Genomic DNA, 26,042 nt, shown 5'->3' on the forward strand with positions numbered 1-26,042 from the left:
GCAGAAGGTCATGAAGATAATGGGCCCTCCATGTAGTGCCTGGACGTGCCTCGTCCTCAAGACGTCCATTGTAGTTGTTCTGTACACAACGTGGTCCTGCTTCTGGGATTCCGGTTGGCGTAGTTCCAGGGCACACAGTAATCTGTTTTCAGACAATGATTAGTCTTGTCTACACTGATTACATTAGGTTTCTGGTTTCTTTCCAGCAAGTACAATATCTGGTCATGTGTTTTATTCTTTAACGATTCATCAATTGTTTGTTCATTATCTAATGACATGAGCTAATTTGTATCCTTGTTCTCATGAAGTATTGACTATAAATAAGTTTGCATTCACACGCTTGGGCTCTTCATTGAGATGCGTGTAAGTGTTCTTTTACACAGCCCCGTGTTTGTAGAAACGTTCGTTTGCCTGATTATCTGGCCATGTCGGTATGCCCTAGACCAGCGGCAAATGAGGAAACTTGTTCGTCCGGCGCATTTGTGCTTTGGCAATCATTGTCAGCAGCACATATCCTTGTGTAAACCGGAGGGGCTGCAGACATTAGCGAAACCCAATTGCAGACAAACTATCACATGAACAATCATTCAACCTTTGAGAGTTAATCAAGTGCTGATCTCTTTGATCGCCATTCGTCAAATGCCTTTTATTGAGCAGTGCTAAAAGTGCATTTAGACACAAAGATGATCTCTCAAAAGATGGCTTTTGAGCAATCATTTTGCATAATCTACTAATTGGTACTAATGCCTATTAGTACCAATTAGTGGTGTGTGAGCCACTGGGAGCTGAATTTTTTCAGAGGACCACCCGCTGTTCTCTGAATAAATTCTTTGTTCTGCCATGCTGATTACAGCTGAGAATGTAATCAGCTGTTATCAGCGGTCCCCAGGCAGAACACAGCGTGCGGTCCGTCTTATCAGCTGTTCTGCTGAAGGACTGTTTTCAAGCCGAACTGAAATCCATCGTTCAGCAGAAAACTGAAAGATGGGCACATTTACACAACGATTATCGCTCAAAAGATGGCTTTTGAGCGTTAATTGTTGTCTAAATGGGCCTTAAGGCATCTCATCTGGCCAACAAGTGTCCTGCTCTGAACTGATAAGGGGGTAAGATCTCTAAGAAGGTCTCTACAGACTGATCACTCTTCTGTTTGGCTGATATGAGCTAATTTGCATTAGTTATGTAATAACGCCTTTGCAGAACTTCTTATAATAGTGTACTGTTCTACTGCTTCTGCACGTTACACACTGAGCAGTGCTCACATTGTGTGTGGGTAGCTGTGAAACTTATGTTTAACCATCTTTGGTTCTGTTTTTTTCTTTTTCTCCAGACATGGCATCTGTAAATAAAAACGGTAGCAACTCGCGCTTGCAAAGTCGGAAACCACCCAACCTCTCCATTACTATCCCTCCAACTGAAGCTGAGCGGGAAGCCAAGCAGTTGCGGGTACAAATCAGTAATGTTTTATCTATGTAGCACTGACCAGTAACCACATCTTGGCACACACAAATAAAACCGTGTGTTCAATTTCTTTATATTTTATCCTGTAGAGTTGGACTTTTGGACTACAGCTGCTAACTGGTGCTGTGCTCGCACCATCTCTATAATGGCTCATATGCATGCTATACAGACATTATTCAGTATGTACACAAGCAGCTCGTAAACTGGAGATCAGCTTTTCAGGACCAGTTGTTGACATAAAGCTTGCTGTGTGACCCTCGTATGAAACGTTACTGTACAATGTAAGAGAGATGCATACATTTCCCTGTTCATTTTTTACAGCCCATTCCGAAACCACTGTACCAAAAGAGTGTCAGCCTGCAAGAACCAAGAAGGATAGAAGATAGGTCCGCAGGCGACAGACCCATCTTTAGACGACAGACGTCACTTTCTCAGAGCATAAGAAAGTAAGTAATCGCACCAATCTGTTTTTAGCTACTATCCATTAGCCTGGGCGAAGAAGTCTGGCAAAAAGTTCCAAAACTTCCTCTGGGAAATCACGACGGCTTGGTGATTAGCACTGTTGCCTTGCATCTCTGTAGTCCTGGGTTCACATCCTACCGGGGACACCATCTGCATGAAGTTTGTATGTTTTCTCCGTGTTTGCATTTCCCCTGGGTACCAAAGTTTCTTTCCACATGCCAAAAGCCTAATAGGTGATCTAAGATGAGCTTCAATGGGGACAAGAACCCAATCGGAGGCTATCTGTATACAGCGCTGCAGAATATGTATGATTGTATAAAACGAGTGGAATCTTAGGCTTTATGCGGCGTAACTAATTTCAAGGATTTTTTTCAAGAGTTTTTTTTTTTTACATGTATTTTTGATGGCCTTTTTAATTTGTGCATGCGTATTTCTGGACATTTTGGAAGTCCTATGAAGATATCTGTGGAGAACCAGACAGAAAGCTTTATGTATTGGAGTATGCTGTGGATTGATTTAAAAATATAGGCCACTGATCCCAAAAACCCAAACAGTATGTAGTTGTGTAACGTAGCATCTGACCACAGTGTGTTTGTATGAGGGGATAGAAAAAAGTAATGCCACAGCAGTCCCCTATTCAGTGGGATAAAGTTCTAGAGTAGTTATACAAGTCCTCCATGTGTTCACAATATCAGGTATAGAATATCTTCACTTGCTGGTATAGGGTGTTAATTGTACTAAACAAATTGTTCTCCTCCTTTTCTCCCTGTTGTTGATGTGGAGACCAAGTAGAATCTTTATAGAACATTTTCTGGTCCTACACCCTCCTTTAGAACTTCGGACAGAAGTAAAGGAGATAATAAATGATCTAACTGGCCTCAGTATTTCTATGGTTCTGACTTTTTCTGGAACAAACCACGCTGTTAATGACTGGTATGTGGCTTCAAAGGTCGAAATAGGACCTCACAGCCTCCATTAACAGCTCCGCGAAATTCAGGAAGAATGGAACTATTGAAGTCCCATCTGCCATGGTTAGGGGCCTACCACTTTGGGCATATGGCAGTGTGATTGTCTTCGATTGATGTCTAGTTTCCGTTCTCCCTCACACAATTTTCTTTCCATGTCCACCCATCCCCCTCAGTTTTCTTCCTTCTCTCTAGTCTTTCCTCCTCACCAATTCTATCCTTCCTTATTTTACCCCCATTATTCCAGACCCCGCTTCCAGGTATACCGAGGAGTCAGGTCATGTTTTTTTGCATTGCATTTGCATTTTGCATTGATGGAGACTAGAGATGAGCGAGCGTACTCGGAAAAGCACTACTCGCTCGAGTAATTTGCTTTATCCGAGTATCGCTGTGCTCGTCCCTGAAGATTCGGGTGCCGGCACGGAGCGGGGAGCTGCAGGGGAGAGCGGGGAGGAACGGAGGGGAGATCTTTCTCTCCCTCTCTCCCACCCGCTCTTCCCTGCTCCCCGCTGCGACTCACCTGTCAGCCGCAGCGGCACCCGACTCTTCAGACCCGAGCACAGCGATACTCGGATAAAGCAAATTACTCGAGCGAGTAGTGCTTTTCCGAGTACGCTCGCTCATCTCTAATGGAGACCATAACAAAATTGGGCCGGTTTGAAGACCTAGCCTTAGGTGATTGTGAGATTTAGGGAATATTAGAACTAGAGAAATAAAGACAAAGGGGATAAGAGATTAAAAAAATGAAAGAGTAGAGGGGGGGGGCATAGTGGACGCCCAATACACAACAGACGAGGAGGTGGAGGTTAGGTATTCAGGAAAAACAAGTTAACAAACGCAGGATCTAGTTAGGAAGACTTTAATACTATAAGTAGCACTCAGCTAATCGTATATCAAAATGTTGGGGACCGCGACTGTATGGGTAAGTACCACTTCAGGGACAAAAACCAAGACATCCTAATGGGGTAAACTGTAACAGCTAAGGGCCATCGGCACAAACAACTTTGGAAGCCAGTTAAGTTGTTAGATATGTAACTTTATAACTAACTACTGGTTCTGGAGCACCGTAAGCAAAAATCCTAAATATGTTGTGTAATAGTCAAACTACTGACCCCTGAGTGGAAAGGTTAGGGTGAAAATAGTCATCATCTGTGTTCGTAAGTGTAGGACAGAGAGAAGACCCAATGGGGCTCTAAGTATCCAGTATACAGGTAACCATACTGCAGAAAGGCTATTGTTAATATGTTTGAACTACGGGCCTAGCCACAGTCAAATCGTCCTTTAGTAAGGGCCCTTACCCACTGACGATAGGTTTTCTAGCGATGCGAGAGTGCGTGAAAACGCATGATTATGAAAACAATGATTTTTCAATGGTTTGAGGCTGCATCTGCATGGACTACAAAATCTCGCTACAGTGTGAAGCCTATGGTTTCCAATGGGTTCTTTCAGATGAGTGATGTTTTGTAGCGAGATTTTGTAGCCCGTGCAGATGCAGCCTGACTCTCATTGGCAATTTGTTTTCAATGGGAGAAGATCGTGCAACAGCCTTGGAATCCCCCATAGCAAGGAGAGAGGGGGGCGGAGCTCCAAGGGGTCTCTTCCATATCTCCCCATATTTGGAGAGATAGGGGGCACGGGTAAAGGGCTTTCCCAGGGTTTCCCCAAGAGCAAGGGTGGGGGGGCAGGGCTAGAGGGATTCTCATAGTGATTCAATCTCTGTTCAAGAGGGGGCGGGGCTAGCGGGATCCACCCACTAGCCGCAGCCCCTTTCTTTGCTAGGTTAGAATCCCTGTAGCCCTGCCCCCTGCGTTCGGTGAAACCCTGGGAAAGCGCTTTATATGGGGAGATATGGAAGAGATCCCCTATAGTTCCGCCTCCCTCTCTCTCGCTTCTTACTATGGGTATCTGTGTTTGGGACAGGATAAGCTGCAGTTGTGCAGTCTGGAGGTCTGTCAGGTCCTAGGGTAGCCGTGCTGCTACCGGTTTGGCTGTTGTGGAGCCTTCCTAACCAGGAGGATCAGCGGCAGTGCTGCTCTGCTGGAAGGCTACGAGGTCTGTTAGAGAGGAGCAGCCGGGTCGGTGTTGCGGCCATGCTGTACATAAAATCTCAGCAGAGCGTCCGCTGAAGCTAATGCACAGTGTCTTCTTTTGTTCCCTTTACCCATAATGAGGGAACCAAGTCTGCAGGGTGTCTAGGCTGGGAAAGAGCCATGTGGGTCCGGAGCTCTATGTGGTTGCTTCCTCATGCCACCATGCTGAATCTACACCCCCTGGCTGTGTTCTTAAATGAAAATGAAACCTGTTCTAGGAATTTGACATGTAATTCATTCAGGAGTACCATTAAATTACATGGCAACTATTATTGGCTCTCTATGTAATACCATGTTCTCGGGTTGCTTCCCAGTATCAATAATGTGTTCTCACTACCTCCATGTTTTGGTTTAACTAATTGTTTAAAAAAAAAAAAAAGCAGCGAAAAATGTTGTTTGTGAATCTGACCTAAAGCGGTTCCTTTCCTTCTTCCAGAGGTACAGCGCAGTGGTTCGGTGTGAGCAATGACTGGGAAGGGAAGAGAGCACAGTGGCAGCGCAAAAGTCTTCGTCACTGCAGCCTCCGTTATGGAAAACTTAAACCCCAATACCAAAGGGATATGGAGCTGCCCAGCCAAGAAACTCCCTCCTTCCAGGCAACGGAGTCTCCTGCCACCTGTCGGCTACCCAAGGTAGGCTGGTAACTGAGTAGTCTTGTACACTAGGTAAATTGACCATATTTCCCTTAAAATGCAAACCTATACTTGTAAAATAGGTCCATTTTTAGATCTCATAACTTAGACACATTTTACTAGTATGAGAAATGGAGAATTCCATCCTAATAGTACTCAGTACAAAACAGCTACTCAGAAAATTGCAAACTGGCTAATGCCACTTTGTTCTAGTCATCGAGTCGGATAACTGACTCCTACCAAGTGGTTATCTGTGGTATATGCCAACAATTTTCTTTTGAGATTACCCCTTTAAGATACTGTTGTAGCAATCACAGTAATGGTATTGGGAACATCTTATGTAGTTAATACAATTACCATTTATTACTAAGCTTTGACATTCGGGGTCAGATTGTAATAAGTATTACATGTAAACCCAAGCTTGGGCCTGGTTTGCATGTTGTGATTCAAACGTACGTTTTATGATATGGCAAGGCTTTAAGATTTGATTACGGCAGTCCATCTGTAAATGAAGGCAATGAGAAATATCTGTAAATGTAGTTTTTACAGCAAACTTTCCTCCTAAAGAGTTCTGTTAAACAAAAATGAGATTGAGTCTTGATGTTTGCTCCCTAGATTGTGGATCCGCTGGCAAGAGGACGTGCATTTCGACATCCGGATGAGGTGGACCGGCCAAGAACCCCTCACGTGGGCGTTGCCCCAGTGACTCCTGGAGTAATGTCACTGACCTCCTTCACTAGCGTACGATCAGGGTACACACGTTTACCGCGACGGAAGAGGGAAAGCGTAGCACACATGAGCTTTCGTGCTGCGGCTGCTATTATTAAGGTACAGTACCATGAACAGACTTTATATGAACTTCTCCATCTATGCCTGCATCAATCACCGAATTGTCGAGGTAGTGTGTATTTATTACAGAAATGCAATTCCTGTTCCAGAGTCAATAACATGTCGCACTAGATCCACAAGCTAACCCCTGAAAGACCACTGTGTTTCAGTCCTAAAGGACCAGACACTTTGTAATGCTTTTTACCCATGTGGTGGTCTTAGGGCCCTATTTTTGTTCCTGTCCCACCAAAATTATTTTTGCTGTTTTTTTACCCTTACATATAGGGCTTTTTTTATATACATTTGTTACCTATGACACCTCTGGGGGACAGTCACACAGTATTTTTATTTTACACTTTTCCCTGTAACTGGGACTCCAATTGAAACTGCAGTTACTGTGGAAAACCTCCCTTAGTGTGACAGTAGTCACTGTCAGAACTGCTAAGTGTTCTGCTAAGACCCTGGAGCTCTGACATGTTGGTTGCTGGCTATCACATGATTGGAAGGTCCGGCAGTGCAGCTTCCTGCATTCTCTACATAGCGCTCATTGAGTGCTATGTAGCCTGTATAAGAAAAGATAAAAGCTGTTCAAAACTACTATCGTCTTCGGGGCCTTGGCTGTGTCTGACAGCTGTGAACTTAACATGCTCATGCTACATTGCAGGAGCCTTAATCTCACGCCGTATATTTACTAATTGAATCCCAGAATCGTACACTGTATATTTACGGCTTAGTCCTTATTGGGTTAAAGAGTCGCTGAACTTTTGTAAAACTTTTGACATGTCAGGGAGGCATGTCCAAAGTTTTGATCAATGGAGTTCCTGCTGCTGAGCCCCTCCAATGATCACTATGACAAAATATAGACCCCTCTATGAGCTGAAAAGACAATTGAAGAGGAACAGTGCTTGGGTCAGCGCTGCAGCTCCCTTGTTCTAGTAATCCGCTTGGTCTCGGCAGCAGGACCTTTGCTGATCAAAACTTTTGACATGTCTCTCTGACATGTCATTGAATGGCTGTGATTGGTTCAATGAGCACTGACTCTGATTGGCTGAAGCCAGTGCTTCCTAGAGTCATGGATTTTCCAATCCCCTGTCCAGAAGAGATGCTGAAGACCAGTGCCGATGAATGGGGAGAAGACGCAGCGGAGCCCCAGACAGTGATTCTAGGTGATGTATGTGTATTTTGTTTTTCTGCAGCTAGGACTTATTTTGGGGGTAGGACTTGTATTTCAAGGCTTTCCCCGAAAATACTTGCATGTGGTGCTACAAAGTCGTGCAACTTTGTAGCACCACAAACTCTGGGTATCACCATGAGAAAATGCAGCGATATTGCACGGACCAACGATGCGATATCGCTGCTATTTTTCTCGCGGCGATGTCATGTAGCCCTTGTGAAGGAGGCCTTACTCTAATGAATCTCTACTTAATTTGACTAGCTGAGGTTATCCTTTAATGTGTTTCCAGGGTCGCCCCATACTTGACACCCCCCACAGCCGAAAAGCTGGACAGAATCGCAGCTTTGCTTATCCCAGTTTTATGGATGAGGATATGGTGGATGCCCCAGACACTTTGGATTCCTCCTTCTTCAGTAAGGCAAGAAATTTTTCTCTCCAAATTCAGGTAGCCACTATTTATTGCTGAACACCATTCAAGTTTCTTCATGTAATGCGTTCCTTTCTTTGTACAGGTTGACATGCATGATGAAACTTTCTCCATGCCGGATGATGTCTTTGAATCTCCTCCCTTATCTGCAGCTTACAGAGCTCATGTGCCAACTCCTGAAGATAAGTCAGAAGGGCCCATTACAACTGTGTGAGTGCATCCGTTTTTCTTTCTATAGAAGGGGTATTCCCATCTGAGACCCACACCTGTCTGAAGAGATCAGAAGTCCCCAGCCTGCCTTTCTGCCAGGCAACGTGGCCGCTTGCCAGAGCTTATTTGGCGCATATGAAATTCTCATAGGTTTGGTTAGAGACAGGTGCAAATGTATTGCCACCTCTTTTCCCTGCCTGTGACTGTATGGCGATGCTGCAGGCTGCCCTGTTGGCAGAACGGCTCAGGGGACCCCCTTTAATTCCAATAGGCATATAGGGGTTGTCCGGTTGTAAATTGTTCATGGCCTATCCTAAGGATAAGTCATAAGCAGTACATCGGAGGGCGTCCATTGCTTGGGTCTCCCTGCTGATCGGCTATTTGCCAAGCCAGTGTGTTTGTGCACTGAGCTAATTTCTGCAGGAAGCAGACAGCTCTGTTCTTATTATAGTGGCCAAGCTTGGTATTGCAGGCAAAATTCCTAGTCATTTCAATGGGAACTTGGCCTGCAATAGCAAGCCTCACCACTACAGTAAGAATGGAGCTGTCTGCTTCCTGCAGAATTCAGTACACAAGTGCACTGACCTAGCAAACAGCTGATTGACAGGAGGCCAGGGTATCAGACTCATGCAAATCTACAACCGATGGCATATCCTAAGGAAAGCCCATGAATAATTTACACCTGGACAACCCCTTTACCATCGCTAACTGTAATTTATGATTCTATAATTTTACATTAAGGTTCAATGATGTGTTAATCTTTTGGTTCATGTTTTCTATGAAGTGTGTAGAATTTTTATGTAACTATTTGTCAAAATAAGTATATATGCAAAATGGAGGTTTTACCAAAATTTACAGACACATTGAATGATTCAGCAAAATGAATAAACATATACAAATAAAGTTTTCTTATTATGGCACAGCGCGTCTGTGTTTCATATAATAGGGCAGTTATGAGAAGGCAAAAATACTTTAAAGGGGTTTTCTAGGCCTTTTAGAAAGCATGACCTATCCCCGCATAGTTAATCAATAGTTGATCGGTGGAGTCTGCCACTCAGGACCACCACTGATTAGCTAGCTGATCGTCAGGCCATTGTCTGTGCAGGTAGCGCTGCCCATTTTGCAGCAGCCCAGTTTGGAAATGCAGGCACAGCTCCTATTGAAATCAGAGGGGCTATACCTGTGATACCAAATTGGGCCACTGGAATGTTGACAGCTCTGTCTGAGAGCAGGCATGGCAATCAGCTGATCAATGGTAGTGCCCCATGATCAACTATTGATGAACTATGCTGAAATGGGTCATCATTTCTAAAAGTCCTGGACAACCCCTTCAACAAATCCAGAGGTCTTGAGAACGACTTCTCTACAATATACCAATACATGAACGTAAGTGTGACAAGATTGTATGACGTATATTTAAGTAGATGATTTTTTTTTTTTCTGGCAGCAAAGAATCTATAAGGCCCTCTCCTACCCTGCCCGGCCACCCACGTAGAGGGAAGCGGATTGCATCTCAGGTGAAACATTTTGCATTTGATCGGAAGAAGCGCAGTTATGGTTTGGGAGTGGTGGGGAGCTGGTTAAATAGGACTTACAGGAGAAGCATCAGCAGCACTGTGCAGACCCAACTGGAACATATCGACAGTCACAGGTGAGAAATAGATGTAGCATACAGTATCCAAGGTAAATCTGGAGGACTGTTACAGGTTTAAAAGGGTTTTCCAGGGAAGTACTATTGACCTATCATCAAGATAGGTCATCAATAGTTGATCAGCCGGGGTTCGTTGCTCGGGATCCCGACCGATCAGCTTAGTGGGCGCAAGCTGTCAGCGCCGCAATAACACAGAGGTCGGCGCGGAAGCCTCTACGCCGTCCTCCGTGTAGTGGCTGGCACTTGTAACTCCAGGCACGGCTCTCATAGAAATCAATGGGAGCTGTGCCTGCAGTTACAAGCGCTGGCCGCTACATGGTAGGGTCAGCATGGAGACTTCCGCTCCTAATACAGAGGTCTAAGCGGAAGCCTCAGCAATTACCTCCTTATAGAAGCCAGCACTTGTACCTGCAGGCACGGCTCCCATTAACTTCAATGAGAGCCATGCCTATAGTTTCAAGCGACGGCCCCAGCACAACAGATGTCGGTACGGAGGCTTACGTTCTGACGTCTGTGCTGTTGCAGCGCTGACAACACCCGCTCAGATAATTGGTCGGGGCCCATGCGGTATAGACGCTGGACAATCAACTATTGATGACCTATCCTGATAGGTCATCAATAGTATTTCCCTGAGAAACGCCTTTTAAGAAAAAACTGTCATGCATGTTATCATGTAGTTTGGTCTGTGGGCTTTATGTGATAGAGCAGGAAGTCAATGTGCTCACTGTTGCTTCACTTCCCTTTTTGTTATGTGGTTTCTTATGAGGAACTAAGGATGTTGGCTGAACTTCTCACATTTTACCAAGAGTTAAACCGGTCACACTGAGCTGCAGGGAGGTTGTTATAGAGCAGGATGAGCTGAGAATGATGCATAGTTCTGATGTACTGTTGAAGCTAAAGAATCAATATAACTTGTGTTTTATTTTCTGCTCATTCTGGGCTTAAGAGTCCAGTGGGCGGTCCTTCTCGGTGATTCACAGCCTTCTCACTCATACATAGAATGGGTCTGAGCTTGTGGTACCATTCAGTAAGTGCCGGAAAACTGGGCCATACGTTTGTTTACTCTATTTTAAATGGGTTGTCCACTTCTAAACTTCTAATGACCTATCCTTGCTGTCTGTGTGTATGGAGCCAAAAGAAGACCACTCATACACATTCGGTTGGCCCAGGTTGATGTTGCAGGCATGGTATTAAATTTAATGGGAACAGTGCCTACAATACCAACCTGGGCCCTCATGATCCGCTGCTATTGACCTACCCTATAGCTCATCAATAATTCAGAAGTAGATAATTCCTTTATAATGCCTAAAATATTAGTGGGTTCTGTAGACTCGTATAAATAAATGTATCTTTTTAATTAGTGTAACTTTTCTTTTTCTCTGTCCCAGGCCTTATTTCACTTATTGGATCACATTCGTCCATGTTCTTATCACTCTTCTAGCCATTGGTACATATGGCATTGCACCCATTGGATTTGCACAGCACACCACCACAGAACTGGTAGGTTGCCCTATTGAGTTTTGATTTTCTATAACCATAAAGAGCTAGAAAGCTACATCGACGGTCCACTTTTTAATAATGCTAACCGTAAAGTTCTAACAACTTTTAAAAACGGGGTTAATAGAAATGTGTTCCTCTTTTTTTTTTTTTAAAAACTGCATTTAGCAAAGGTTCAAAACACAAGAGAAACCAATTCCTCAAACTCTGTCCCCTGCACAGGAAGAAGTTGTATGAATAGGGGTTGCCCCTTTTACAGCGAGGGTTCTGCTTCCTTTTACTGTGTTTCATAGATCTCTAAACTCATAACCACAGAGGCCTGACTGCTTTTCGCCATAAGAGATGCAGTGAAGTAACTTCAATTACAGAGCCTCTCCAACTGAAAGTGAAAACTTACCAATAAATAGAAGTCCTTGAGTCATGCACTTCTGTGAAGTTGTGAGATCTAAGTTTCGGTCACTTCATAGTTTATATTTGGAAAGCTAAGTGCCAACCAAATACGAGCTCATATCACAGTACCGATAGGGGTTGTCTTTACGCTGTCTTAGACTTCTGAATGGCAACTTTGCTAAGAGCTATGCCTGGTTTAGACACAACGATTATTGCTCAAAAGATGTCTTTTGAGCAATAATCGTATGCATTTACAGGGCAAAGTGATTGCTCAGACAGCAGGTTTTTTTGACAGTTTTGAGCGTTCACCTTGCGCTCCGGGCGGGGTATGCAGAAGACAAACAAGGCCGCTTGTCTTCTGCATCTAGCTGTTCTCGGAGCGCTCAGCTGTTACACAGCTGAGCGCTCCAAGCGGTGTATGCAGGACACACCTGGACCGCTGTGTTCTTCATAACCGGGCTGTGTACACAGAGCGGGATACAGTGAACTCCTGATAAGGCTGATCGTTCTCTTTTCAGCCCCTGCTTAACGAAAACTGTACGATGTCAGTGCAGTTAGACCCAACTCGCTTTGAGCGACAATCGTTGTCGAAATCAGCCTTTATACAGAATATTTAGCACTAAATAACCAAGCAGATTGTCAATTAGGGGCTCTGGAAAGCTGAGTGCCAGTTAATATGGCTTCTAATAAAGACCTCGTCTAAAAAGAACTCCAGGGTTTATTTATCCATTTTTTTCCCCTTTTTCTGTAATAATTCTAACCTTAATAGTTGCATTTTCTCCCTTCATCTTTTGTTCTTAGGTCTTAAGGAACAAAGGTGTATATGAAAGTGTGAAATACACACAGCAAGAAAACTTCTGGATAGGTCCGAGTTCAGTAAGTAGAATTGTCACTACTTTGTGCTTTCCTGCTAAAAATGCTTTGTAGGGCAGTTTTCACAAGGCTGTAATGAAGATGCATTATAACTTCCATATTACACATGTAATATTCAGAGCTCCCGCAATTCAATCACACAAGGTCGTATAGTGATACATGTCATACTCGGTAGAGCCATAGGAGATTTAGGTATTGCTGTAATACAAATGCATCTTGAAGGCGGCGTGCCAAGATGCCCAACCCCTCCCAGAATGCAGGGCATGGAGCAAACGGCTGATCCTCTGCTCTCTAAACTCACGTCTGTCTGCTGATGTTACCGCGAGATTCCATAGCTAGCTATCGCTGGAGGGTACATGTAGTGTTACAGGATAGCAGATAGTCCACCTGAAGGGAAGCCATTCTGAGTGACTCTCCGTCCTGGGTCATAGTGTGGTCTCGAGCCGAGGACCCTGCTTTATCACGTTGATATGTTTTAATGGGGCACGTGAACAGGGATTGTTTCCTCGGCACAACCCATTATAATCCCTTAAGGACCAAGTGCAGTAAATATACAGCGCCTTAGTCCTGGACTTTATTCCCCACGGATAGCAGATGTACAGCACTGGATTAAAGCCTCTGCTCCTGCAATCATGCAGGGACAGGTTGGGTCCTCGGTCCCTGTCTGTGTCTGACAGCTGACAGGAGAAGGGAGAAGTGTTTTTTAACCACTTCTGCCTTCTCCTTTCCCAGGCTACATAGCACTCATTGAGCGCTATGTTCTAAAAAGTGTGACGCAGAGATCACGTGACCACCGGGTACCCCTGTCACAGCGGAGTCTGCAGGGTCCTAACAAACCCTGATCAGCTCTGTTAGGGATTATTTTCACTACATGAAGATGGTTTTTCCCTGTAACTTTGTGGGGTTTTTTTTTTTTTTTGATGCCTCGAGCTATAGGAAAAAGTATGAAATAAAAAAAATAAATGTGAATAACCCCCAGAGTTCTTATATGATGTCATGGGGGGGGCATAGATAATAAAAAAAAAATCCAATAAATTTTATATATCAAAACATCTGAAACAAAATGAACTCATTCCCATACTTTATTTTAGCCTAGATATACTGATAAAAGGAAAAAAAAAAAAGTTGTTTTTTTTTTTAAAGCATTTGCCCCTAATAAAATTCAAACGGGGGGAAAAAGTTTGTGAAAAAAGAAAGCATCAAAAATAATTTTGCTAGCTAAAGGAAAAAACAAAAAACAAAGGCTGGGTTCACATGGGACGGATTTGCAGCGGAGTTTCTATGCAGCAAATCTGTTCGCAGCTCCTAATCCCGGGATTAACCAGCCATGTAGACGAGATTTTGCAAAAGTCTCGTCCACACGAGGCAGCCAATCTGTCGCGGCGAAGCCAGGCGGAACTGGCAATGTGGCGCGGAATTGACAGCCGCAGCATGTCAGTTCTTTTTTCTTTTTTTTTTCCCATTGCGGCTTCACTCATCTCTATAGGGAGAGAAAGCTGCAATGGAATGCTGGTGGCCGTACCGCTTCAAAACCCGCAGCGAAATGGCGCGGGTTTTGAAGCTGCAGCTTTCCCGTTGAAATCTCATGGCTTTTTGGTGCGGCCAAGCTGCAAGCTTTCCGTGGGATTTCCGTCCCGTGGGAACCCAGCCTTAAAACCAGTACATGAGTAAAATCCCACAGTGTCTGGTCCTTAAGAGCCAGGGTGTTTTGGTCCTAATGAGGTTAAGGGTCTGCCTTTTCTTTATAAGGCTTGGGTTGACATTTGTGGTCATCTCTCACATTTACACCTACAGATCCATCTGAAAGACTAATGTGTTGCATCGGGTTCAATAGTGTCTGGCATGTTACTGAAACACATAGTGTTCCACATGGGCTTCGGTGGAGGTGTGCGCTTGGCCTTATCACTGTGGCTTTCTTTTATGTGCTATTCTTTACTGCAACTGTTTTCACTGCTTATGTAAGTGACATGCCTCAGCAGAATACCTGCCATTTCAGATAGCTCTCATCCACTTGGGAGCAAAGTTTTCCCCTTGTATACGGAGAGATGTCCAAATCGAGAATCTGATAAAAAAGGAACACGATCTGGAACGCGAATCTGGCTGCTGCATTCAGAATGATAATTCGGGCTGCGTACAGACCCGCCGTCGAGACTGCTCGGTAAGAAGACCGCCTAATGTCCCATATATTGCCTTCCATCCTTGGTCTGCTCACAATATTCTACCAGTAGATGGCGCTCATTCACCAGCAAATGCTAATTACAGTTTGCTAATCTGATGCACTTATGTTTTATATAAAATCTACACTTTTCGGATCATGAATTTGAATCCAGTTAAATTTATTACAACATTTCTCTATGATTAAATAGGGAGAATTATGGAACCAAACTATTACTATATCACCCTAGTTATGGCCAGCATTGTTATACATTTAGATCTAAAGGGCAATAGGACAAACGTTGGTCTAATAACCCTTTTCAAAGAATATTCTGGTCTCCTGCTTATGTGTATGCCGCAAGTATGAGACGTCGCCTCCTGCTGTCCTTATCACATTGGTATGACTGCAACCACTGAATACAGTTTATGTATAGTGGCTGCTGTCACCAAAATGTAAGGCGATTATTGAAAAGTGGAGAGGGGTGTCCTCATGAAGTGGAGGCACAAGAATGAATTGGCCATTATTCTCCACAAGTTGCTATAAGACAAATTTGTGTGTATAGATATGTTATTAATATATATTTTTTAATTATATATAATTTTAATTTTTTTTATATATATATATTTTTGGGGAAAAAAATCTATTAACTCTGACTTGGGCCTATGATGGCATTACAGCTTTTTAAAGGGGTTCCAGAGAACTGTAAACTTGATGGCCTGTTTGTAGAATAAGCCACCAATGTTAAATAGATGGGGTCTGGTTTTTGGCGCCCTTGGGGGTCAGCTGTTCGAAGGCGCTGCCGAACTCCAGCAGGCGCCATGTACTTTCATTGTTCATCAGGCACAGCTACATGCTTTTAGCAGCAGCAATGTCTGGTATTCTAGTTTTGTCCTATTCATTTGGATCGGCCGTAGCGCTAGTGAATTATAAAACTAGGCCCTACTGCTAATAAAAGTTTGGAGAAGTTACCTACTTCCACTTACAATTCTCTCTATAGCCTAATGCAATGTACCAGTCTTAGTCGGTTTGATACAATGATGATTTGTATGACTTTACAAGAAAGTGATACTGATTTCACCATGCCCTATTTTCAATATGCTGTGAAATATTTGTTGTACTGAAGTTTTATAAGTAGTCCAAATAAGAGTTAATAAAAAAAAGTTTGGGTTCATACCTGCTAAGCAGTGAAGGGGTCTGGGGTGCTGGGAGTTGGACAACCATGATCTAATAATGATGGCCTATCCCCCAATCAGGCTATCAGTTTTCCTTTTTTTTTTTTTTTTTTTTTTTTTCAACTAGAGTTGGTATTGAAGTTTGGGGGGGAACAGAAAACAAAGGGGGGGAGGGGTTGTTTTTGTTACATTGCATTTAACAAAAAATAACTAATTCACATGCATGCATGTTGTTACTATCAGTATAATGACCAAGAATTAAAAATGGACTTGCTGTATCAAAAAGAGGAAAATAGGGGGGGGGGGGGGGGCATATAGAAGGGAAGGAGAAGGGGGAGGAGGAGTAATGAAGCAGTGTGGGGTTATAAGTTGGCAGCCCATGAATAAGAGTCCTGGAGGCCTCAGGTAAAGTAGAATTTGTCCATAGCGTTAGGTAGAGAAGCTGTAAGGTCATCAGGTGAGTATACTTGATCCATGTGTAAAGATTCAAAAGGGAGAATGGGGCATTATGTTTTCAGAAAAGGTCAGGGAGACATCTGGTCGCCATCGGGATGTGGAGAAGCCGTCTGAAACTTGATCTCCTGATATCCTTGGTGGGACACGAATGAGAGGCCATCGGTTTTGAAGTTTCTTGTAATTCCTTTAAAGCTACAGAGAACAGTTCATTTGTAACCGCTTGTTGCCTTTAACAGCGGGAATCGGCGAGAACACCAATTCCAGCCATTAATCTCTTACATGCCGCAATCAATGTTGATTGTGGCATGTGTGGTGTTAACAGAAGGAAGGGCGCTCCCTCTGTGATTTCATCGGCCCTCCAGCATAAAATTGCAGAGAGCTGATGAGTTCCTGTGTAAACGAGTAGCAATAAAACTGCAGTGTATTATCTGAGTGATCCTAAGATCGCAGGTTCAAGTCCACTAAAGGGACTTAGAGGGTGAAAAAAATAAAAAATGTTAAAACGCCCTTCTTTACACACTTTTTTTCCCCCAGTTTTTGTTAAAAGAAAAAAAAAGTTTGGGTTTTTGGCTCATCACTATTTGTATCACGTGTACCCCAATGCTGTAAAAACAGGCACAATTTGTTTCGTGTTTTTTTCATCCTGTCCCTACAAAGACAATGTAATAAATTATGTACCCCCCAATTGGTATCAATAAGAAGTAAAGCTTGCCTTGCAATGAACAGGCTACAACATAGGGCTATGTTGATGGAAATAATAAAAAAATATTTTTTTGAAAAAGGGAGATGAAAATTCCCTAAAATGATTGCTTTCTTAGGTCCAAAATAGGCCGCGTCATTTAGGGGCTAAAGAGAATGGAACTCTAGATAGACCGCATTTAATAAAGGGAATTTACAATAAGACAAGCATCATATGGTAATTATATGATTGGCTTCAGTGCACCGCATGGTGGTGACTGCTGCTCCTTTCGGCACACAAGTGGCACGACCGCATCAGGACAATGAATTGTACAGGGAGGTTTCAGAATTGGTATACACCACATGCTTTTGAATGTTACCTTGAACTTGCGTAAAGTGAAGAACAAAAAACACCGGAACTGGGCTGAATTTGCCTTCGATTTTTTTTTTTTCCCGTGTAGAAGCCAGTGGCACTTAAAGGGGTTGTCCCGCGATAGCAAGTGGGTCTATACACTTCTGTATGGCCATATTAATGCACTTTGTAATATACATTGTGCATTAAATATGAGCCATACAGAAGTTATTCACTTACCTTCCCTGCGCTGGCGTCCCCGTCTCCATGGCTCCGTCTAATTTCAGCGTCTAATCTCCCGATTAGACGCGCTTGCGCAGAAGGCTCTTTTCCCTTCGGCTCGGTCCGGCACGAGCGGCGTTCTGGCTCTGCCCCCTTCTACGCGTCATCGCGTAGCTTTGCCCCCGTCACTTGTGCCGATTCCAGCCAATCAGGAGGCTGGAATCGGCACACGTGACGGGGGCGGAGCTACGCGATGACACGTAGAAGGGGCGGAGCCAGAACGCCGCTCGTGCCGGACCAAGCCGAAGGGAAAAGACCCTTCTGCGCAAGCGCGTCTAATCGGGAGATTAGACGCTGAAATTAGCCGGAGCCATGGAGACGGGGACGCCAGCGCAGGGAAGGTAAGTAATTAACTTCTGTATGGCTCATATTTAATGCACAATGTATATTACAAAGTGCATTAATATGGCCATACAGAAGTGCTTAACCCCACTTGCTATCGCGGGACAACCCCTTTAAGTAATTTTTCTAGCCTGGAGATGGTCTGTAATGGTGGGATACTTCGCCCTGCTATAATTGGAGTGATCTCTCCACTAAAGAGAGCTGTTCCAGTAATCAGAACTTTACATTGGGCCACAGAATGTTTACAATTTGCACATAACTTTTGTTACCTTTTTCAATGTTTATCGAAAAAGTCAAAAAGTTCAACCTTTTTGGCCATCGCTATGATTCTAGATTTTTTTTCTCCTTCTAGGAAACATTGGCTTCTTTTGTAAAGTGGCCAGAAGATAATGCTCCCTTACTTAATGTCAAGGATGGCGAGAGGAGAGTGTCAGGAGCAGTGTGTCACCAAGACCCCCGGTGAGTTTATTACATTGAGAGCCAGATTTCTGATTGCCTGTTATGTCATCTTCCCACTGTCTTGGCCTTCTGTTATTGGAGATTAGCTTTAAATTGTTGCTCAGTGGAGTTTAACCCCTTAAGGACATGGCCTATTTTGGGCTTAAGAGCGCAACGATTTTTGGCGCATTTTCTTCATTTTTCAAAAGCCATAACTTTTTTATTTTTCCGTCGACACGGCAGTATAAGGGCTTGTTTTTTGCGTGGCGAACTGTAGTTTTTATTAGTGCCACTTTTGGGTACATTGACTATATTGTCAAACTTTAATTTTTTTTTTTTTATGATAACGGGGAGAGAAAACGCATCAATTCTGCCATAGATTTTTTTTTTATTTTTTATTTTTTTTTTTAATTTTTTTACAGCGTTAATCATGCAGCATAAATAAGACATTCCATTTTTTCTGCGGGTCGGTATGGTTACGATACCAAAATTCTTACTTTTTTTAAGTTTTTCCACTTTTCTGCAATAAAAACCCTTTTTTGGAAATCTTTTTTTTTTTTTTTCTTCTAAATCGCTTCATTCAAAGTCCTGTAACTTTTTTATTTTTTTGATGTATGGAGCTCTATGAGGGCTTATTTTTTGCGAGACGAGCTGTAGTTTTTATTGGTACCATTTTGGGGTACATACGGCTTTTTTTATCACTTTTATTGCGTTTTTAGGAAGGCAAAATGCTAAAAATTAGCATTTTGCCTCAGTTTTTTAGCTTTTTTTTCAATCGCTTTTTCCATGCACAGTCAAAAGCATGTGCAGCGTATTGTGCGTGTCGTTACGGACACGGCAATACCAAATATGTGTGGTTTTAATTTTTTTTACCTTTTTTTATGCTAATATGAGAAAAAGCATTAAAAATGTTTTTTTTAACTGTTTTAAACTTTTTTCTTTTTTTTTTACACAATTTGTGTCCCTCTGGGGGACTTACAGTACAGCACTGATGATCGCTGTGATATGGCATGGCTACTGCCCTGCCATGCCTTATTTCTTATACAGCGATCACAGGCTATGGCAATACAGGATGCCAGCGTCTGGCGTACTGTTGCCATGGCAACCAGCCAGGCTCTCTGCGATTATATCGCGAGAGCACGGTGACGTTACAGAGGGAGCCCCTCCCCATGCCGCAATCTACATAGATCGCGGGGCGGGAAGGGGTTAACAACGGAAGGCTGGCTATGACTGACGGCAAGCGCTGCGGGATAGCGTGAGATCATAAGTGAGCTCGCGCTATCCCCAGGACGTAAGTTTATGCCCTGTTGCGGGACGTACTCCGCTGCCAGGACGTAAACTTACGCCCTGGAGCGGGAAGGGGTTAAAGGCGTTATCCCAGTTTAAGAATTGATTACCTCTTCATGAATAGGTCATCAGTAGCTGATCGCCAGGGGTCCAACGCCAGTTGGCTTATCGCTGGGGCTGGTCTTCTAATGTACTGAACAGTTTTGTTGCCGGAAGAAGACTGCTTAATGTATAGCCTGCAGCACCACACCAGGCCACTGCACATTAATTTCAGTGGGACTCGGCCTGCGGTACCACAGTCTAATATATTGCGCTGTCTGCTTCTAGCAATGAAACAGTTCCATACGCTAGAACACTAGTCCTGATGGCAGACCTCCACCGTTCAGCTATTAATGCTGACCCCTCCTGAGGTGATGTCATTAGTCTTAGAAGTGGGACAATCCCTCTTAAGTACAGAATGACCTTTTCTGTTATACACCTTTTTTCATTCTTCTCTCCCTTCTGATTTCCTAACTGCAGTCACACAAGCTTTTTCATTATTCCAGCTCCCGGAATTACCCTCATAGACATTGTCATATATTCTTCTCCTTGCTGTCAGAGAATAGAAGCATGTATTGTTTGCACTCCTGAGTCTAAAAACGTATGTTCAGCTAACAGAAGGGTTAGGAATATCCTTGTTTTTGTGCTGCGGATCTGTTTCAGTTCATGATCTGGATGGGATTTCAGGCTCTGAATGTAGGCAGCAAGCCTTCTATGGTCAAGCTATAGAGTAACTGCTCTAATCTATAATGCACAGAATAGGCAATTATAAGCATTTTTGCAATTGATTTGATTAACCTGTTCTATGCATGTTTTGAACAAACCCCTCTTCAGCTATGCAGCTAGTTGGGACTGTGTTAAGAAACTTGTCTTCAGCCAGCTACTGTAACTGCATAACTGAAGAGGGCGCTCCGGCTGTGCTTGCACTGTTCTCTAGTGCAGGCACAGCTGTTCCATATTAACATTGTATTAATGTCTGCTTTATATTTTATTTTCAAACATGTTTGGTCCTGTGCTCCCAATGGTCTGTCCCCAGTGCAAGTTTTATTAGTATTCTGCCTTTGCTCCTCTGGTCCCGGGTGCTGTGCAAGAGAAGCTGTTCTGTGCTGCAGATTTCTTTTCCCCGTCAGACCTGCTGAACTGTCAGGATCTCAGTGTATCCGGATGTACAATACTGCACGTCACAACCCGATGCACTGAGACCCCAATACTGCATTGGGTTCGGTGGGGAATTGGTGCTGTGATGGGGAGAAGCAGTCTACTTCTCCTTATGCAGCATCGGGGAGGGGCAGAACTCTTGCTCCTCCCCCACAATCCGCACATATTAATCCACATGTGCCCATCATGCGCTCGAACTATGGGTGCCATATTTGATAAGTAAAAATGTCTTGGCAGGCTGTTGATTGGTCCATATGCAAATTAAGTTAAAGGGCCATGCTTGGTAAGGGCTGTTGTCCATTACTTCTGCATTATACACACCACTGCTCCTAATACTTTATTTTACCTACGGTTTTAATTTAAGCTGATAGAAGCAACTAGTTGGCAACAATAAACTACATAAATACGCCGTGTTCTTGATTATGTTCTTGATTGATGAAAAGACTTACTACAGGTAAAATGTAGAAGTAACTTACAATTTAGGAGCGGGTACCTATTGGTTAAAATGCTTTCACCTGCTGTCTTGCTGAGGCACATTACCTGCGGGCCAGCAGCTGCCACCCGTCCCACGCCTTGGATTACTAGGACTACTTTAGTAAAGCCGTCTGCTTGTTACAAGACGTATTGTCCTGAGTTAAGATCAGCTTCTATGGCACGTGTTCTTCTCTTCTTCGTCCTGGAGTGGTGACATGCTGGCTTAGTTACAGGAATAGAGCTTGTCACTTATCTGGCTGCCAGTCTCTTAAACCCAAGTATCCTGCTGTGTTCTGCATGAGATCCCCCTCAGACAGATTGCTCATTACTCCTCAGTATTCATGAGCGGGCCTCCAGTCATCTTCCTTTATAAATCACTATATAAGGCAGTGCCTATATATACTGCACTGTATTGCAGGCATAGCCAGAACAGTCCTGTCTTACCAAAATTATTTTCTAGAATGTATGTTATGTCTAATGATTTTGTATAGCGGCAACATATTCCACAGCATTGTACACATAACTTAAAGGGGTTGTCTTGTGAAGAACCTTTGTTGCAGCGTCCATGTGTTACGTGGATGGCTTTTCTTTTGAATGGCCGCTATGTAATACACTTCTTTGGCTTGCTACATTTTTTTTTTCTAGCAAAATCCGATATTTTTTTTTTTTTTATAGCCGATCACTGCCCCAGGCTTTAAGACCATCTCTGTCACCCTTGGGGTTCGTTGTCTAATATCTCTATCTCGCACAAACCCAAGGAAAAGGGAAGTATCATTCCCTTGCAGCTTACTATCAAACACAATTGTGTCTCTTTGGGACATATTGGCACTTTAGCTTTAATAGCACATAATAGATGGCTAATCTTTAATTGTCCACTTCTAAATTCTCTTGACTTCATGAAATGTATTTCTTTGCTTTCCACCAGAACTTGTGAGGAGCCCGCCTCTGTTGCCCCCCACGTCTGGGCTGATGACATCACTGAGTGGCCAGTAAGTGCCGTTCCATGAGTTACTGTGACACTATAAAGTGCCGCCTGGCTCCTATAACTTTTTTTCGGTTCTCTAGATCTGCACATATCAACACAAAAATAATCACACTGGGTTTAGACACATGGACTGCGAAATCAAAGGAAGACCATGCTGCATCGGTACCAAGGGAAGGTAAGAACAATGGCAGATGATTATGGATAGGTAACCCTTAGACTGAAGCTCTGTGTGTAGGGTGTCTATGTATAAATCCTCAACATATGTATGCATTAAGGGGTTGTCCAAGACCTTCTTTTTTTTTTTTTTTTTTTCATTTTTGATGACCTGTCTTCAGCGGCCTGATACATCCCATTGAATTCAATGGAGGCTGCCACTGCAGTACGGACAGCAATATCTAGTTCCAGCACGGTCTGCACTGACACTGGCTCTGTAATCATCTTATTGGCAGGGATTCTGAGTGGCAGGATCAACTACTGATGAGTATCCTTAGGATAAGTCATCAATGGCAAAAGTCATGGAGAACCTCTTTAAATCAGCAGAAATGTTGCGGTAGGGACTTGGGGATTTTAGGTAACTTTCTCACCGCATACTCTGAACCATCAGGTTGCTGATATAGTATGTATATATGTGGCTGGGTTTGCTTTGAATTGTTGATGCATGAGCAGTATTGGTAAAGATGTAAGATGGGGTTTGTTTGAGAGGGAAGTACTTTTTGCATTTACAGTTTTTTGTTTTTTTTCCTCAGTTGTGAAATTACAACCAGGGAATACTGCAGCTTCATGCACGGCTACTTCCACGAAGAGGCCACGCTTTGTTCACAAGTTAGTTGCCGTTTGCCAAAACTTTAACAAATTCGATTTTATTTTTTTTGTTTGTGATACTAAATGGTCCGTCTCGCTGCAGGTCCACTGTCTGGATGAGGTGTGCGGCTTACTGCCATTTTTAAATCCCAAAATCCCTGATCAGTTTTACAGACTCTGGCTGTCACTTTTCCTTCATGCTGGGTAGGTATTTTTCAGCAAGATTCACTACTATACATAGGTGGCCTTTAAAGAAAAATTAGGCATAATCTATTTTACAGCCTGCTGAGGTTTTTTTTTTTCTCCGTTCAAACTAACATTGTCACATTAAGGCAGAACGATAGAGCCTTGTGTGATTTTTCACCCTAAGTATCCAGCCGTTCTCCTCACATGTCTATTTTCACAAATGTGTTCTTCATGATGTAACAATTGTACACCATCTTTTCTTAGATCTCTGTGTTGTGCAATTCCTCTGTTACTCCTCCTAGAAATTAACAATTAGATGTTACCATTTGTGCGGGTGAGTCTTTACGCACATTGACACTGTCCAGTCGGTGTTGTCAGACTTTGAATGTTCCCACCCTGTTGACAAGGAGAATAGTAACACCCATTTGTCAATTTATAAACAGGGGGATAACCGAGGAACATGATGTAGAGTTCCGAAAAACAATATTTCGGAATCATTTCATAAGTTTTTACTAAAACAGACTCTCCATTATATAGTGACCAAAAACTAATTTTAAAAAGCTTTTCCCAAGTGTTACCCATAGCAACCCGTTAGAGTGCATCTTTAATTTAACCCCTTAATGACGCGGCCCCTTTTTCTTTTTCCATTTTCGTTTTTTCCTCCCCCCTTCAAAAAAAATCGTAACTCCTTTATTTATCCATCGACGTCGCTGTATGAGAGCTTGTTTTTTGCAGGACGAGTTGTATTTTTCAATGGTGCTATTTAAAGTACCATATAATGTACTGAAAAACTTTTTTAAAATTCTAAGTGGAGTAAAATGGAAAAAAAAAACGACATTTTGCCATCTTTTAGTGCGCCTTGTTTCTACGGCGCACAAACGGCAACAAAAGCGACATGATAACTTTATTCTATGGGTTGGTACGATTACTACGATACCAAACTTGTATAGGTTTTTTCTTATTCTTTTTTTTTTTTTTTTCTTCAAAGACATTTAATTTTTTTCAATTATTTTCTGCGGTCATTTTGTGCGCGCAATAACTTTTTTTATTTTTCTGTCAACATAGTTGAGCAAGGGCTCATTTTTTGCGGGATGTCCTGTAGATTCCGATAGTATCAATTTGGAGTACATACGACTTTTTGATCGCTTTTTATTGCGTTTTTTATTGCGTTTTTTTCTGGGAGACAGGGTAACTAAAAAAGTGCATTTCTGGCCGTTTTTTTGTTTTTTTTTCGGACGACGTTCACTGTGCGGGAAAAATAATGCAGTACTTTGATCGGACTTTTACGAACGCGGCGATACCAAATATATATATTTTTTTTTATAATTTAGATTTTTTTATAGATATGGCAAAAGGAAGGTGATTTTAAAAGTTTTATAACTTTTTTTTTACAATTAAAAAAAACTATTTTTTTTAATTTTTTTTTTTTTTTTTTTATATTAAGTCCCCCTGGGGGACTTCAACATGCGATGCTTTGATCGCTCTTGCAGTATACTGCAATTTAACAGGCAGTCTATCAAGCCACCCCACAGTCTGGTAAGGCAGCCCTGGGGCCTTTCATTAGGCAGCCCTAGTGCCTTTCATTAGGCCCCCGGCTGCCATGTCACCTGCACGGCTCCCCCGATCTCACCGTGGGGGGGGGAAGGCATGCGGGACCCCCGAACATAGTCCGGGGGATTTAAATGCCACTGTCAGAATTGACAGCGGCATTTAAATGGTTAATAGCCGCGATCGGCCGAACGTCCGATAGCGACTATTGCCCGCGGGTGTCAGCTGTATTAACCAGCTGACGCCCGCACTGTATGAAGAGAGGTTGCCATGCAACCTCTCAATACATACCCCACCGCTCCATGAGGTATCGGTACATCATGGAGCCGGAAGGGGTTAAAGAGCCACTCCAGTGAATGCTTTTTTTTTTTTGTTTGTTTTTTTTAAAGCATTTCTAGAACTAGACCCCAGTATATGTCAGCTAGTATTACCTTGGTTAGTTATTACTGACTATCTGAAAATTCCTGGAATCCTTCTCAGGTCGGTCATGGGATTTAATTGTGACCACCTTAGAATTACTTGGCTTTATGTTTTCTCAAGCAGTCACCTTTTCAGATAACAATTCCTGTTTGATAATACATGGACTGTACTACACAGGCTCCTCAAAGCAGGAGGGGGACTGACTCCTATCATAGTTACTGCTGCTGATTAGAGGTCCCTGTCAGAGTTATAGTGAGATCGATGATAGTTCATCCTCCCTAAGTGCATGCTTATAGCCTTTAGCTTATTTAGGAGAATATAGAAGGTAATATTTGATGTCCTTCCAGCAGGCAGAAATGGTACTGGTTCTAGCTGGTGGTCATGTGAGGCTGTGCTGATGCTTCATAGGATTAATGGCACAGCATAGAGGAAGATGGGAAAAATCTAAACATCAAGATGGTGTCTGATATGTATGAGACAGGATGCTGCACTGCATGGAACTGAGAGAAATATACATAGGAGACCTCCAAAGCATGACAGGCAATCAGGTGTGAGGGGTGCAAGGATAAAAAAAAGTGAGTTTTTCCTGGAGGCGCTCTATAAGGAATG

The 26,042-nt window shown here is 43.0% G+C and overlaps 1 protein-coding gene across 1 annotated transcript in view; it reads left to right on the forward strand.

Annotated features, from left to right (window-relative positions):
- Positions 1–26,042, forward strand: part of RHBDF2 (rhomboid 5 homolog 2) — a 73,356-nt gene that overhangs the window by 43,096 nt on the left and 4,218 nt on the right. The window contains exons 3-17 of the mRNA XM_066588136.1: positions 1,331–1,446; positions 1,783–1,907; positions 5,415–5,610; positions 6,226–6,438; positions 7,902–8,030; positions 8,125–8,249; positions 9,697–9,900; positions 11,289–11,400; positions 12,589–12,663; positions 14,657–14,818; positions 18,450–18,556; positions 22,419–22,482; positions 22,559–22,653; positions 23,225–23,300; positions 23,383–23,483. Coding sequence (XP_066444233.1) covers positions 1,333–1,446; positions 1,783–1,907; positions 5,415–5,610; positions 6,226–6,438; positions 7,902–8,030; positions 8,125–8,249; positions 9,697–9,900; positions 11,289–11,400; positions 12,589–12,663; positions 14,657–14,818; positions 18,450–18,556; positions 22,419–22,482; positions 22,559–22,653; positions 23,225–23,300; positions 23,383–23,483 — 1,898 coding nt within the window. The 5' untranslated portion in view covers positions 1,331–1,332. The remainder of the gene's footprint in view (positions 1–1,330; positions 1,447–1,782; positions 1,908–5,414; positions 5,611–6,225; positions 6,439–7,901; positions 8,031–8,124; positions 8,250–9,696; positions 9,901–11,288; positions 11,401–12,588; positions 12,664–14,656; positions 14,819–18,449; positions 18,557–22,418; positions 22,483–22,558; positions 22,654–23,224; positions 23,301–23,382; positions 23,484–26,042) is intronic.

This window comes from Eleutherodactylus coqui, chromosome 13, assembly GCF_035609145.1.
Source record: "Eleutherodactylus coqui strain aEleCoq1 chromosome 13, aEleCoq1.hap1, whole genome shotgun sequence".
In the NCBI taxonomy this organism is placed as follows: Eukaryota; Metazoa; Chordata; class Amphibia; order Anura; family Eleutherodactylidae; genus Eleutherodactylus; species Eleutherodactylus coqui.